The sequence below is a fragment of the Saccostrea cucullata genome, unplaced genomic scaffold (genome assembly GCF_032062105.1).
Source record: "Saccostrea cucullata isolate Sc308-1 unplaced genomic scaffold, CSIRO_AGI_Scuc_v1 ctg1079, whole genome shotgun sequence".
NCBI lineage: Eukaryota > Metazoa > Mollusca > Bivalvia > Ostreida > Ostreidae > Saccostrea > Saccostrea cuccullata.
Window position 1 is genome coordinate 1,531 of NW_026925541.1, and position 17,235 is coordinate 18,765.

Here is a 17,235-nt window from a genome sequence, read left to right on the forward strand (position 1 = left end):
ATTACTATCGCATAAGCTCTTCTGGTCTCTGACCATTAGAGCTAAAAATGAAATGATTGTCCCAGCCATTACAGAAGAATAAAGAAAATTATATAAAATATATAAAAAAATATATAAAATAATAAAGTTCACTTATGGACCCTGCAAGTGAATATCGGAAAAATCGAAACTATTCAGTTTTAATTGAAAATATGTGTAGTTTTATTTTGACCATAGGTCACCTAATATTAATTAGAAATGATGTAATTTTTTCTCTAATATGATGTCACGAATTGCGTCATTTTCCTCAATTCTAAAGAAAGTAATAAAAAGGCCAAAATTTTCAGCTGTTTCAATATTATGCAAAGCCCCAACCTAGAATCTAATATGTTTAATTATAATGAAAATATTCTTAACAAGGATTTTTTTTGTATTGGGGTGTGGGCTCATATTTAAATAATTAGCTGAAGATGCTCAAATTCATTAATCTCTTCAAAATTCAAAAATATTGCAATTTCACAAATCTTTCTTTGCAATACCCAAACTCTCAAAGGAATTTTTTTTTATTGGAAATGAAAGCACTATGTCTCTCCTTTGAAATGATATTTAACATTGTGACTTCGTCAGTAAATAGGTATAGGTACAGGGCCATTTTGTAAAGTAAGTGAAACTAGCTCTTTCTGTAAAAGAAAAGCCTCTTTGATCCATTATGTAAATCTCTTTTAGGACCCTATGTGACACCAACAGTGTGGGGAAGATAAACATGGAACAGTTCGCCCTGGCCTTGTACCTCGTACAACAGAAACTGAAGGGGATAGATCCTCCAGCCACCCTCACCCCAGAGATGATGCCCTCCTCCATGCGACCGAAGGGTAGTGCCGACACCACACAGTTTGGTGTTACGGTGAGTATAGGCTTATAACTTAGATTTAAATTTCAAATGTTTTTCAAGTAGTTCATTGTAGGTCTAAAATTTGTAATATATTTTCATTTTAAATGAAATGTTTTGCATTATTAACTCCTTACAAATCTAATTTATATTGTAATGTGAAAAAATTCTAGCATTAATCTAGAAGAAGTAATAATTTGGCGGTTGATTTTTACAGGATGGAGTGAATGCCGGACCCTATGGACATGTGGCTGATTCTTCAGCCATCAAAGAACTGGACATCATCTCCAAGGAAATCGAAGACATGAAGAGATAATTTTAATTTAGAACATTGCCAGAGAGCTACAGACCCATACATTGTGAGACCAGAGGATGTTACATTCAAACCTATAGTGGGAGGACCTATATCTCCAACACAACACCTAAGTCAACTCCTTGATATCCTCTTAAAACCTTTATGCACAGAAGTGAAAAGTTATGTTAGAGATGACTTAAATTTTTTAAGACATCTCCCGGACAAAATTCTTCCTAGTGAAACATTAGTTACAATGGATGTAACGAACTTATATACTAACATAACTAGTACACTAGGTCTCAAAGCTTTGAATTACTGGATTGACAAGCATCCAGAAAAAATAAATTATCGATTCACAAAAGATTGCTTCTTAGAAGCCACAGAAATAGTATAAAAGAACAATACTTTTTTTTTGTGATAAACATTACGAGCAACTCAAAGGAACAGCAATGGGCACAAAAATGGCCCCTACCTACGCTACTCTAATATACAAGATACAAGATACAAGATTTTATTAATCCAATTTGGGCCCCCGGAGGAGCAAAAAGATTTACAAATAGAAGGAGGAGGATCCAAATGATAGAACAAGCATGATGATGATATTACAAATAAAGAGCAATTGTTAAAAAAAAACAAAAAAAAAGTATACAAGAGATATACTGAAGATACATACATGTATCGTATTGTAAGTTACATACAAATATATATAATTTATACATAATTATATATATAGTTAAAGGCAAGAAACTGGGAAAGAGGTATATAATTTTTTATGCTTATCACAATATCTTCAATTAAGGTAAATTACTAAGGAATCCAGCAAGTGATCTAAGGATGTCTGGGTCTTCATTAGTCATGAGCCAATAAAATTGATTATCATAAGATAGAGACTGAAAATTTTTACATTTAATTTTACAAATATTTATGAGTTCAAGTCTTTGTACATTAAGATGAGGACATACAAGGAGAAAATGAATTTCATCCTGAATCTCGTTGTGATGACAAAGTGAACAAATTCGTTCCTCTCTAGGTATTTTTTGGTAACGTCCAATTTCAATTTTAGGCCTGTGAGCCGATATTCTTAACTTTGTTAAAACTGATCTATGAAGATTATTTGTAAGAATATCTAGATAAGGTTCAAAACAAAATTTAGTCTTTATGCTGGTAAAGGTAGACAATTTGCCATCTTTATGTAAATTCCTGTCTTTTTCCCATGTTAATTTATAGAAATTCAGTAATACCGTATTCTTTTCAAATTGATTTTAAATTATGGGGTTGACATACCTACATGTAGAAAATCACCAATTTTAATATCAATATGGTTAAGTAAGAAGTTAACACAAGAATACCATGAAGTAAAACCATTTTGGTGTAGTGTTTTAGAGCAGTTAAAAGCCTCACTAAGCAAGGGAAATTCACCATCTAGATTCTCTAATCTATGCCAGTATAACAACATATTTTTAATGACATCAAAATGTAAATTCAAACGTCCTAGCTCAGATCTTACAACAGAATTGCTGCTTTTACCATGAACCATTAGTAAATGTTTGTAAAATTTAAGATTTAGAATTTCGCCTTCTAAGCTTTGGTATATTTTGTCTAGAGTTATATTTGGATTTCTCTTAAATTTAGAGGTTGTTGGGTCAAAAAAAAACCATAACTCCGAACCATACAGGATAATGGGTTTAATAGTGTGGTCAAATACATTTAAAGCAGTTCTAATTGATGGATTAAATGTGAGAAAGTCTTTTTGAAGTTTAAAATAGGCTTTTTTGGCTTTGTTACAACAATCATTTTTAGCATTACTTAGTGTTCCAGATGCATTAACAGTCAGACCCAGATACTTGTATTGTTTAACACATTCAATATTGTTGTTATCCAGATGGAAGGGAATTTTAACGTGTTTACCAGATGAATTGAAGACTATAATTTTTGTTTTCTTTGTATTAACTTTGAGACACCAGTCCTTACAGTATGTACTTAGTATATCGAGTTTTTCTTGTAGACCTTCAGCAGTTGGGGAGAGAAGTACCATGTCATCAGCATACATTAGGCAATGAATGGACATAGATGAATCATTGTTTAATTTTACAAAACTTTTAGAATTTGACAGATAATTTGATAGATCATTGAGATAAATCTTGAATAGGTTTGGGCTCATGTTATCACCTTGTCTGACCCCATTGTAAGTACGGAAGTGACCAATTAATTTGTTACCCAGTTTAATAGAAGAATAGCTTTTAGAATACATATCCTTAACAATTGAGTAAAATTTAGTGCTAATACCAGCTTTTAGTAGTTTAAGCTTCAGACCAGCATGGTTTATACTATCGAAGGCCTTATGAAAGTCAACAAAGCAAGCATATAGCTTCCCTTGTTTTGATTTGCAGTATTTTTCAACAAGTGTTTTCAAGACAAAAACATGATCTGATGTTCTAGCTTGTTTTGTAAATCCTATTTGACAAGGATTGATTTTATCATTGCATTTTAAATATTTATCTAATCTTGAGTTAAGAATATAGTTAAACAGTTTGCCAATTGAGCTGGTTATTGTGATTCCTCTATAATTGTTGGGATCATTAGTGTTGTTAGATTTGTATACTGGAGTAATGTATCCTTCACACCATGAAGAAGGATAATATCCATGAGTTAAGCAACCATTAAAGATTTTCAGTAATATTGGTACCAAGACCGCTTGACCATGTTTGAGCATTTCATTAAGGGTATTTAGAAGAGATACTATATGAGAAAATCAGTGATCGGTTTGATTTAACTACCGCAACATTAAACAGAAATGGAAAAGATATCTTGATGACTGTTTCATCATTTGGGGCGTAAACGGTATGAATATAGACATCTTTTACAACATTCTAAATGAGCTTGATCCCGACATACATTTTACTGTGGAGAAGAATCTGGAAATTATATCATTTCTGGACGTCTTAATTACTCGAAATGGAGAGAAACTGACAACTGATGTATACTACAAAGCGACAGACACACACCAATACCTCCATCTCGGTTCATGCCACCCCAGACATACTAAGCGTTCAATACCGTATAATTCATCGAGAAGAATCTGTACCATAGTCAGTGATGAGGCACAAAGGAAGGAACGTCTTAGAGAATTGAAAGTGTATCTTTTGGATCAGAAATATCCATTAGAAATTATAGAAGATGGAATTAAAAAAGCTGAAAAACTGGACCGTAACCAATTATTTAATCCACCGTCTACGGACACTACAGAGGAGAAAATACTTCCTTTCGTTACGACCCACAATCCAAGAAATAGAAACATGACCCCAATTGTTCAACATCTCAATGGAGCTCTTAAAACCGACGAAAAAATGTCAAAAGTTCTTCAAAATTCGTAAACAGTAAGAGGCAACCGAAGAACCCCTGCCGCTTATTGTGCAAGTCGCATTTTCAACAAAATAATGTGCACTCAGTCAGCAAATTCCCTGACCGTCGCTGTGGAACATGTCCGTACATAAGAGAAGGAAATACCTTTAAAAGTGGGCCCAAAGATTTTTAAGTTAATGCTAATATGTCTTGTGGTTCTAAAAACGTCATATATTGTATAACGTGTGAAGGATGTGGCCAATTTTACATCGGCGAGACTGGAACTACTCTCCGTACCCGTATCCGAATCCACAAAAAACATATTCAACATCAGGAGTACAGACAGGTCAAAGTAAGTGAACACCGGCCTGGACCATTGCCGTAACGGACATTTCACCGTGTTCCCCTTTCACAAACTGTTTACCGACAGTACGGTAGAAAGAAGAGAGAAAGAAAAACATTTTATTAAGTCTTTAAAACCAACTTTGAACAGTTTAGCATAGTTTATTGTATTTTATATATATGTATGTTTATTTCTCATATGTTCAACATATACGCTTTTGCTTGTTTCCCGAACATTCATTGAGACCTCATCGTTTTTTCTTTTGCCGGACACTATTATATAATTTATCATATACAATCTTTAGATATATATATATATATATATATATATATATATATATATATATATATATATATATATATATATATATATATATATATATATATATATATATATATATTTATAAAGTTAAAAAGAAAACACAAAAATCCTCAGTTAAGTTATATATATATATATAAAATCCTCAATTTGTTGTTTTTTAATCGCGATTCAACGAAAACATCGGTGTCAGTTTTTGGTTTTAACATTTAAAACAGAGTACTATAGATTTACCGCTTTTTGGCAGGTGATAGTCATAGTGCTGATTCAGTAATAGATACGAATGTCTCCTAAAGTCTTTATGCATTAATGAATTTATTTAAACCTATAAAATGTTCTGAAAAATTTGAATAAATTCTGTGCAACAATAAAAGAAAATCGCTAAAAATCCTAGATCCGGGACCGTCGGGAGTCGGGAAGACTAGATTTACCGCTTGCCATTAAATTCGCCACTGGTGTTTGAACTTCTCTCGGTTTAACATTTGACCATTTCTCTTAGACGAATTCGATCGCCAATAGTAGTAATTCTATAACTGCTCAATTGTTCATTGCTCAAGCTAAAAATATCAGCATCTTTTCTCTCTTCTACAAATCTATCGATGACCTGCGAACCCATCATTAGTTCCTCGAGGATGCTTTTCAATGTGATCGCGTTTTCACAATTTTTTTCCCTTAAACTAGTTTACTAGTTAACGATATCCCGATCCCGATGTTATACCTATTTAAAAATTATCTTCATATAATGTTGAAGTATCATCATATAATGACAAAGTACCAGCATATAATGACAAATAAGGAAGCATATAATGACAAAGTACTAGCATATAATGACAAAGTACTAGCATATCATGACAAAGTAGTAGCATATAATGAAAAGTAGTAGCATATAATGACAAAGTAGTAGCATATAATGAAAAGTAGTAGCATATAATGACAAAGTAGTAGCATATAATGACAAAGTAGTAGCATATAATGACAAAGTACCATCATATAATGACAAAATACCATCATATAAAGATAAAGTACCATCATATAATGACAAAATACCATCATATAATGATAAAGTACCATAATATAAAGACAAAATACCATCATATAATGAAAAAGTATCAGCATATAATGAAAGTTCTCCACATAAGGCAGTTATGGCGTTCCATACATATAAGTTACATCATAACACTGTATGTTTTGGTTTTGGTTTTATAAGTTTGATAACTTTTATACATCTATGGATAATGAATGTGTGATTTATCATTTGGATTTGTGTTTCTACCGGTTTGTAAATCGAAGTTTTCGAGTTTTTAGTCCTTTTCATGTAATCAATCCTTAAAACGCGTTTGAATATATATCGTGTACTATTGATTAAGTATAATCATTAGGATAAAACTAGGTAACATTTCTTGTCTGGATTAATATTGAAACAAAGATATGTTTGATAATTCTAAATACATGTATAGAATATAATAACTACATCATCATATGAGAATATGCTGTGATTAGAAGGTTAAACTATCTCGGCTTTTGCTTTTATAAGTAAATACTTGCATGTTTACTTCATTACATACTTCAATACATTCACATTTAAAACACATTGATGTATTTCATGTATTTATATTTTCATGCAATGGATAAATCGACCAATTTGAAAATATTCTAATGTTTTTGAAATATAAAACATGAGTAATAAACAATCCAATTTCAATTGCATATAGCGTCGTGTTATTGATTTTTAAACTGGTTTAAACCAGTTTAGTTTCTGATCTGTTCAAACTTTTTGATAGGTGTTGCGCTTGATCGTGTATACATTTAAGGTAGTCCTATCCTCAGGTTTAAAAAATTAGCAGTTAAGTAATTAAAAATACTCATACATGTATCTCTGAATCCAAAAAAATATGTAAATTTGTTCACAGTATTTCTTTAAAGTTAAAGATTAAAGTTAATCATATTATAGAGGGAAAATTGCCAAATCTCCAATATTTTTGCAGAAAAGGCGAATTGAAATATCTTCAATGCATTTTCTAATTTCAAATTGATCAACAAATATATTTGAGGTTTAAAAACTATAGGTATCCGGATCCGGGCCACAATTAAAGGGTGAAGGTCAAATGGCTAAAACGTAGCACATGTAGGAAATTCATATGCCTCCCTTATAATGATAAAAATAAAAATAGCTCACATGTTTTAGATACTTTTGGGGTATAGAATAAAAGTAGAGTGTCTAAAGTTTACAATGATATGCAGCAAGGTGCATTTCAAGCAAAAATTATGCCTAGAAATATGAATTGAAAAGAGCATTCGTTTGGTTTGTTTACACTTTTTTTGCCAAGTGAGAGCTATCCTGAGGTCATAACGTCAGAAGTTTATTAATAACCAGGGAATTCCACATTCAACACCCCTATTTCTGGATGTGAATATTTATCTGACACATTGCTCTATCATATGGTCAAAGATATTTTGCAAGTGAAGATTTTTAAAAAAGTTACAAAGAAAATAAAACACATGTTTTTACTATATAAGTCTATATGTAAGCTAATTGTGGTCCGGGTCCTTATGATGGGGTGTTTGAGGGATTCCCCTGAATTTATTTTTAAAGATATGACAATGAAATTTTGACAGGAGGTGGGATATACATTTTGAAATAGTTTCATAAAAATTTTTAAAAAATATTTAAGCATTTTAAAATTAAAATTTTTAAAAATTGTGATTGAAAAAAAATTTAAATTATGCATCCCAGAATGCAATATTTCAGGGGAATTGATATGTCGGTGAAAGAGATCACATTAGTGATCCACTGACCACGAAAATAGTTCCTTTTTAAAAATAGAAAAACTGTTTTGTAATGTGTATTTGCATGTGTAATCTTACTAAGGGGTCCCTTTGAAGTCATAGATGAAAGACGATGTGTTTATTGGAAATGACAGACAAGCTATCCATTGATTTCCCCCACCCAAAATAAGGCGCAATAAGAAGGTGGTGATTGGGCCAATATTTATATTGTATATAATATAACATGTGCATGGATTTATTTTGCAGGAAAACACGTGGAAATGGGATTCAGGCTTTGCCCGACTCATATTGCACATGCAGGCAGAGGTTGTGTATTGGAGTTTATAATTTCAGGTGAGTGGAAATTATATTATGTTGTGTAAAAATATGTACTTTTCACTAAATATTAGAAATGGGGGTTGATGGGTTTGTCATTTCAAGGAAGATGGGGGGGGGGGGGGGGGGGTATAGTTTGTAGTTTTTGACAAAAACATTGATCAGTAAGTAAGTATGTATGGATGTATGTATGTACATGTGTGCGTATGTGTATGATGTGTCTTATGTATTTATGTGGAAGTTTTGGGTTGTGGCCTGGTGTTAATTTTTACACGTTTCTTATACGTTTGTAATGTTGGTATCTTTTCGAATAATTTGGTTGGCCCTGAGAAGGGCCGTTTTGTCTTCGTCTTGCCAACTCATGTCTGGTAGTAGGTGTGATCCTCTGGATTGCCTCCCTTGGACTGTAGGCTGGTGGGTTTGGGATCAAGTTGCCCTTTGTTGTAGGTGCTTGTCATTTTCATTCAGGTGCAGGGATGTCAGTTTGTTCGGGGCGAGGATATAAGACTGATTCCACCAGTTGTGTCTGTCTCCACCTTCACACACCACTGAATTCCTTCGACACTTTGAACAGTCTCCTGAGTAGCAGAGGATGGTACTTTCTACGACAAGAGGAAGTTTACTACAGATGATGTTGATGTCTCAAGTGTAGGTATCCATGAGTTTCTTATAGACTAAGCTGCACCGGGCCTTTACATCTTGTGCAAAAACTTTTCTCATGTGGTCTAACCTCATTCTTGTTTTGCAGGGAAACATCTCGGGGCTGAAGTGGGCACTGCGACACTGCCGGAACTGGGCTCTGCTGACATGGGTTGGGTCGGCCAGTCGAGTGACTCGCCAGTCTGGATGAAAAATTCGCATGGCATCTTGGAATTCCTGGGCTGACCGGGCATCACCGTCTGTTGTGGTGTGCTTCACCTTGAACCCGTCCGCTGCCAGATCTTCGCCTATGGATTTAGCCATCTCGTACTCTGAAAGAGGTGAGAACATTTCAATATTAGCTGTGCAGTCTTCATGACCCCCCGGACAATGAACATCATAACCATTACCTCGAAGCCAGGTTCCAGTCCAGCAAAGTTTGTTCTGCATTGCTGAGCCAATAATGTACTGTTTGTCGGTGTTGGTCTCGCATGCAATGGCGTAAGCTTGTGATGCATTGTAGCCTGGCTTTTTGCTGCTACCGAAGGTTATGGAGTTGTAGCGTCCATCTATGGCAATGTCCAGTTCCTCTGGATGTTCTTGACCTTTGACCTGATTGATGGCCTTAACCAGTTGTCTCTTCTCACCCATGTCTTTTTTATTCAGGGCTAGAGTGGCTGTGTTGACCTGGTTGCTGGCCCTTTGCATGGAGCTGCGGTTAGGAGGTGGAATGTCCAAGGCAGCTACCATTTCCCGACTGCGTCGATTCCCCATGGAGGTGTTCTGCAGAGCTAACTGAAAGTTCCAGTTGATACTGGCAGGATTAGGGCCTGGTTTGTTAAAGGTAGGAATTTCAGTGTATAATTTATAGTAATTTGTCTGAAAATTACATACCGTACACAGTAGTCTCTTCTGCCATCCAAACCCCCATTTCCTCTGTCCTGAGTATTCTCACACTGGAAAATTACAGTGCTTGGCCTGGTCAAAGTGGCATTTGGCTGCATCATTAAACATTTCCAAGACCAATGTTATGTCAACAATGCGGTTTCCCTCAAACTCATAAGACGTCTCTTCATTTTTTAGCTCCTGGCATGGCTCAGGTCTGGGACGAAGGATCGGTGTCCTTGAGAGGCTTTTCTGGCCTTCAGCAAGGGGATGTGCTGTCTCAGTCTCTGGGGATCCCTGGATGTTTGACGTAGCCTGATGAGCCTTAATATAATGAGTGTTCCCTTTTTTAAACCCAAAATTAAGATTTTTTTTTCTTTTATGGTCACCTTTCATTATTTTCATGTGTAGTGAAGAGTGGATTAGAAAGTAAGATTGAATTATGACAATGTTTATTTGGACACATTTTAGTGGTATTTACTGCAATATATTCCTTTGACAATCACCTGTCAAAACAGACTCCAATAGGGTATTAAGATTACCTATACAAAGACTCTTAGCCAATCAGCTGCACATGGCCCCTCTTCACAGTCAGGAAAAAGGATATGGGGGTGGGCTTAGAAATCTGTTTATTTTGAATGTTATGTACACTTTTATCAGTAATGTGATACATCATTTGATTTATGAATAAATGTACTTTAAATGTTTACCCCTATTGTCACTCTCAGTTTTTCATGATAGATTTTATATTTCTTAATTTAAGAAAATTTTATGAAAATACAGGGTACAGATCATCAAATTACCTAGAAATCTAAAAATCTTGTATTTTACATATTTAAGAGTGTGTGTGTGTTTAAAAGGTATCAACAACTTACTTGTAATAATTAGTTCCTTTTATTGTCTAACAGTTTTTACATATTTCAATTTTAAAATTTCATACTTGCCATTTTTTGCCATTTTCTTTCCTGTATTGCCTTAGTATACACAATATGTAATTTTACATGTAGATATCAACCAATTTCAATCAAACTTGGTATATTAGTTAAGTAGTATCTAAGGATTTCAAATATGGCCTTAAATTTTTTTAATTTGGCGCAAACGTCCCTGAGCGCTAAAATTTATTGTGCGCTAAAGGATTTCCAAGTATGAAAAATTTCTTGTGTTCAAAACGATCTATAAAGCACATGTAAATCTGTACGTGCGATTACGTAATGTCGCAAGGTCACTCTATTTTAGTGTACACACTGATAAACTGTTACAAGTAGGATTGATTGAGTAAATTCTCCCAATTATGAATTAATTAAACTACTGTTACCTGTCACCCAGGCCAGTACCCATGATTAGCACCTTCTAGTCGTGTCAATCATTTATCGCCTCGAGGTGAAAAAAGCGATCAAGCATATCGATCGACCTTGCAGACAATACATGTACCTGATTATGTTTACCGTTTATCTAAGTAACTACCCTTCGATGCATGCGTGGTTTTAATATTAACAAAATGCGTGAACAGCTCACAATCATTTATTGAAGTACATTCACAGGTAAAAAAAAAATGAAAGTGTTTTGTGTTCATAAAAATCTCAATTATAAAACGATTTTAAAATGAGTGTCAAATAAAATCGTAATAAAATGCACAAGTTACACTAAAGAAGCATCATCATATCACATCCAAAATTCCTGTTGTTTCAAACGACTTTAAAAACAATTCTTTTCTTTCTGCTATATTGTCGACAGCACGGACGAGCCACTGCGCGTGTATGGGTTTTAGTACGGACGACTTTAGGAGGACACCATGTTGTCGTTAGCGACGCCGTTTTCTGACATTTTGTTGAGAATGCAGTCTGCATACCACTTTTGAAATTCTTTCTTGAGAGCTCCTTTAAACTCCTTATTTACCAGCTGGTCTAGAGGTTGTAATTGGTCAGTGCAATTGGGGGGTATGTAGACCAGCTCAATGTGGTTTCGCTTTAGAATTGTGCGTGCCTCTTCGTCCTGGTGACCCCGGAAAACGTCCCACAATAGCAACGCCTTGGATGTCGCTTTGATTCCGAGTCGTTTTCTTGTTGACATTACATAGGGAATGATGATTGAATTTACAAGTCTGAAAATGTTATTGTTGAAATGAATAATACATACTAATAAATATTTTCATAAAGTATAATTTTTTCCTTAATTTTAAAAATTTTAATTAGATCATACTTACTCTCTCGTGGTCTCTGAATTTGCCCAGTGATTTTCCGACTGGGTAATGGCCCAGCCATCGGGGAATTTGAATTTGGGATGGCACGATGGTGTTTTTCCCTCGTAAATGACTTGTGGGTTTAGGAGATCACCCGATGCTGTGCAGGCTAATGTTACTGTAATCTGACGTTTATCATCTAAACCCGTAATCTTCACTTGTTTGTTTCCTTCCAAATCCATTGTCCAGTTTCCGACTTGAACAATATTGATACCCGTTTCATCAACATTAATTACTAACGATTTCGGAATAGAGTGTTTCTTAGCAACTGTTGTGATTTTCTCTAGGAAAACTGCCTTCACGTTTTCAAAATCACTAGGAAGGACTTTTACAGACTTAGTTCCCTTTCGTTTTGAATATCCCATTCTTCTGAGGATAGATTCTGCTAAAGACTTTTCTATTGTAATGGGTCCACCAAATTCACTAAGTAGCGATTTTTTGTGAAACATAAGCACTGCACGTGAGATAGACATGACGATGTATGTATTAACAATACCACCGTTTAAACGTAATTATTTTTATGTGGTTTTGAACAACTTCATCGTAACTACCTAACATCAATGGTCGTCCCCTGTCGGCCTTTGGTAATTCCAAGACTCTCCGTGTTGGTGTTTTTTCTCTGCTTTTAACATACGCTTTTTTCAAATTACGTACAGTACTTTCCCTCACTGGTGAACCAAGCTGTGAAGTAAAATGTCTGGATGCATTCATTACTCCGTTCTCTAATGCATATTTTCCAATTTTTGCCCTGACCTCCGGTGAATACACATTGTAGGTACCACGCTTTTCTCGCTTTGGTGTTTTAGGCAATTCTAAAGAATTATTGATATATTCACATAGGTCTGCCGCTTCTTTACTGTTTTCCTTCTCTGGGTCGGGAAGAAACTCATCACGTTTTCTCTTATTAAAATAGTTAAAAATGGACATTGTGCCCCGTCCAACACTACGGAAAAGTGAGCGTACATTTACCTGTGTACGTAAGTTAAAAATCAATTCTATTGTGTTGAGTGACCACAAGATAAAATACAGGCGTGGATCAAAGGAATAAATATCACATTTATTTTTTATTTAATGACAAGTGCAAGCGCTAAAATTTATTTGCGCCAATGCTTTCTCACTTGCGTTTGCGCTAAAATATGTATGCGCCAAATTATCTCGTTTTACAGTATGTATGGATGTATGTATGTACATGTGTGCGTATGTGTATTATGATGTGTCTTATGTATTTATGTGGAAGTTTTGGGTTGTGGCCTGGTGTTAATTTTTACTTGTTTCTTATACGTTTGTAATGTTGGTATCTTTTCGAATAATTTGGTTGGCCCTGAGAAGGGCCGTTTTGTCTTCGTCTTGCCAACTCATGTCTGGTAGTAGGTGTGATCCTCTGGATTGCCTCCCTTGGACTGTAGGCTGGTGGGTTTGGGATCAAGTTGCCCTTTGTTGTAGGTGCACCCGGGTTTGGTCTTTCCTTTTCTAGCCGCCGCATGTTGTTTCATTAGCGTAGCTTTTCTCTGCATTTCTCGCCTTTTAACTGCTTTTCTCTTTCTGTATTCTCTGCGATAGGCATATTCCTGGTCAATGCTTTTTAGGTACTGATGTGTGTGGCCGGACAGTGGCAATGTAATCTCTGCTGCTTTCATTAATGTTGCTAGTCCCGGACTGTTGTTTTGTCTTAAAATCTCAGCTGAGAGGATTCCTTCAGCATTTCTTGAATAGTTGGTGTGCTTAGGTAAAACTTCGCTGACTGCTCTGTTAAGACCCTCACATTTCTGAGTTGACGTGTTGAGTTTCATTTCCTCAATGGCACTTTGGCTAAGTCGCATCTCAAGAATGACTTTTAACAAGTGCTTGTCATTTTCATTCAGGTGCAGGGATGTCAGTTTGTTCGGGGCGAGGATATAAGACTGATTCCACCAGTTGTGTCTGTCTCCACCTTCACACACCACTGAATTCCTTCGACATTTTGAACAGTCTCCTGAGTAGCAGAGGATGGTACTTTCTACGACAAGAGGAAGTTTACTACAGATGATGTTGATGTCTCCAGTGTAGGTATCCATGAGTTTCTTATAGACTAAGCTGCACCGGGCCTTTACATCTTGTGCAAAAACTTTTCTCATCTGGTCTAACCTCATTCTTGTTTTGCAGGGAAACATCTCGGGGCTGAAGGGGGCACTGCGACACTGCCGGAACTGGGCTCTGCTGACATGGGTTGGGTCGGCCAGTCGAGTGACTTGCCAGTCTGGATGAAAAATTCGCATGGCATCTTGGAATCCCTGGGCTGACCGGGCATCACCGTCTGTTGTGGCGTGCTTCACCTTGAACCCGTCCGCTGCCAGATCTTCGCCTATGGATTTAGCCATCTCGTACTCTGAAAGAGGTGAGAACATTTCAATATTAGCTGTGCAGTCTTCATGACCCCCCGGACAATGAACATCATAACCATTACCTCGAAGCCAGGTTCCAGTCCAGCAAAGTTTGTTCTGCATTGCTGAGCCAATAATATACTGTTTGTCGGTGTTGGTCTCGCATGCAATGGCGTAAGCTTGTGATGCATTGTAGCCTGGCTTTTTGCTGCTACCGAAGGTTATGGAGTTGTAGCGTCCATCTATGGCAATGTCCAGTTCCTCTGGATGTTCTTGACCTTTGACCTGGTTGATGGCCTTAACCAGTTGTCTCTTCTCACCCATGTCTTTTTTATTCAGGGCTAGAGTGGCTGTGTTGACCTGGTTGCTGGCCCTTTGCATGGAACTGCGGTTAGGAGGTGGAATGTCCAAGGCAGCTACCATTTCCCGACTGCGTCGATTCCCCATGGAGGTGTTCTGCAGGGCTAACTGAAAGTTCCAGTTGATACTGGCAGGATTAGGGCCTGGTTTGTTAAAGGTAGGAATTTCAGTGTATAATTTATAGTAATTTGTCTGAAAATTACATACCGTACACAGTAGTCTCTTCTGCCATCCAAACCCCCATTTCCTCTGTCCTGAGTATTCCCACACTGGAAAATTACAGTGCTTGGCCTGGTCAAAGTGGCATTTGGCTGCATCATTAAACATTTCCAAGACCAATGTTATGTCAACAATGCGGTTTCCCTCAAACTCATAAGACGTCTCTTCATTTTTTAGCTCCTGGCATGGCTCAGGTCTGGGACGAAGGATCGGTGTCCTTGAGATGTTTTCCTGGCCTTCAGCAAGGGGATGTGCTGTCTCAGTCTCTGGGGATCCCTGGATGTTTGACGCTGAACTTGAAGCTCCTGCGGAATTTGACGTAGCCTGATGAGCCTTAATATAATGAGTGTTCCCTTTTTTAAACCCAAAATTAAGATTTTTTTTTCTTTTATGGTCACCTTTCATTGTTTTCATGTGTAGTGAAGAGTGGATTAGAAAGTAAGATTGAATTATGACAATGTTTATTTGGACACATTTTAGTGGTATTTACTGCAATATATTCCTTTGACAATCACCTGTCAAAACAGACTCCAATAGGGTATTAAGATTACCTATACAAAGACTCTTAGCCAATCAGCTGCACATGGCCCCTCTTCACAGTCAGGAAAAAGGATATGGGGGTGGGCTTAAAAATCTGTTTATTTTGAATGTTATGTACACTTTTATCAGTAATGTGATACATCATTTGATTTATGAATAAATGTACTTTAAATGTTTACCCCTATTGTCACTCTCAGTTTTTCATGATAGATTTTATATTTCTTAATTTAAGAAAATTTTATGAAAATACAGGGTACAGATCATCAAATTACCTAGAAATCTAAAAATCTTGTATTTTACATATTTAAGAGTGTGTGTGTGTTTAAAAGGTATCAACAACTTACTTGTAATAATTAGTTCCTTTTATTGTCTAACAGTTTTTACATATTTCAATTTTAAAATTTCATACTTGCCATTTTTTGCCATTTTCTTTCCTGTATTGCCTTAGTATACACAATATGTAATTTTACATGTAGATATCAACCAATTTCAATCAAACTTGGTATATTAGTTAAGTAGTATCTAAGGATTTCAAATATGGCCTTAAAATTTTTTAATGAATTTTATGCCTCCATATAGGATCCGGGCCACAATTAAAGGGTGAAGGTCAAATGGCTAAAACGTATCACATGTAGGAAATTCATATGCCTCCCTTTCAATGATAAAAATAAAAATAGCTCACATGTTTTAAATACTTTTGGGGTATAGAATAAAAGTAGAGTGTCTAAAGTTTACAATGATATGCAGCAAGGTGCATTTCAAGCAAAAATTATGCCTAGAAATATGAATTGAAAAGAGCATTCGTTTGGTTTGTTTACACTTTTTTTGCCAAGCGAGAGCTATCCTGAGGTCATGACGTCAGAAGTTTATTAATAACCAGGGAATTCCACATTCAACACCCCTATTTCTGGATGTGAATATTTATCTGACACATTGCTCTATCATATGGTCAAAGATATTTTGCAAGTGAAGATTTTTAAAAAAGTTACAAAGAAAATAAAACACATGTTTTTACTATATAAGTCTATATGTAAGCTAATTGTGGTCCGGGTCCATCCAGGCATTCAGAGAAATTGTCACGATTTTTACACTTATTTGGTATTTTTCGTCTTCTATTCCGTCATATATGCTATAGTACATAGTGTAAAAGACTTTCTAATAAGCATTGGTATCTAAACCTGGATTCAAGAAAATCTTATTTCAAAATTCTCTAAAACTGTATTAATTTGTTTTCCTTTTACAGGGTAATAAGACATTTTCTAAGACTTCAAAAAACCTTGAATCTTTTAAAGATGAATAAAAAGAAATTTTTTGCATGAAAAAATTCAATTTCAAGCTTCATTTTGATTCATTTCTAATTATAAATTGATTTTTGGAGTTATTTTTCCTGGCTGAGGATCGGATATCCTACAATAGACGCATTCCTTCATGTACAGTGTTTAGAAGTGAACATGGAACTGAACTAAACTGATTCATAATCTAAGACTATGAAATTAATAATAACTATTAAAATTAGATGAGAGTTAATTGAATTTTTATTAATCTGATTAATCGAATTTCAATTAAATCAATTTAATTAATTTGTTCATTAAATGACGTCATAGGTAGCCTCACATCCTGGGAGGCTACCAGGAGGCTACTCCATAGTAACTCTATGGGAGGCTACTGGTCCAGAAAGGGTATTTTTCCCCTACTATGAACACCCAGCAGAGGGCTTTTTGAATT

At 35.5% G+C, this 17,235-nt stretch overlaps 1 protein-coding gene and 1 long non-coding RNA gene across 2 annotated transcripts; both read left to right on the forward strand.

The window, feature by feature from the left end:
- Positions 1-705: 705 nt before the first annotated feature.
- LOC134269158 (epidermal growth factor receptor substrate 15-like) lies at positions 706-1,184 on the forward strand (the record flags this gene model as incomplete). The annotated part of the gene is made up of 2 exons (XM_062751381.1): positions 706-883; positions 1,086-1,184. Coding segments are annotated over 2 exons (277 nt in total), but the record flags the coding sequence as incomplete, so codon positions are not given.
- A 7,001-nt stretch (positions 1,185-8,185) lies between these two features.
- Positions 8,186-10,097, forward strand: LOC134269159 (uncharacterized). Its single transcript, XR_009992514.1, has 5 exons — positions 8,186-8,286; positions 8,737-8,916; positions 9,017-9,248; positions 9,574-9,751; positions 9,991-10,097. It is a non-coding gene; the product is annotated as an uncharacterized LOC134269159 (long non-coding RNA).
- The last annotated feature ends 7,138 nt before the right edge of the window (positions 10,098-17,235 follow it).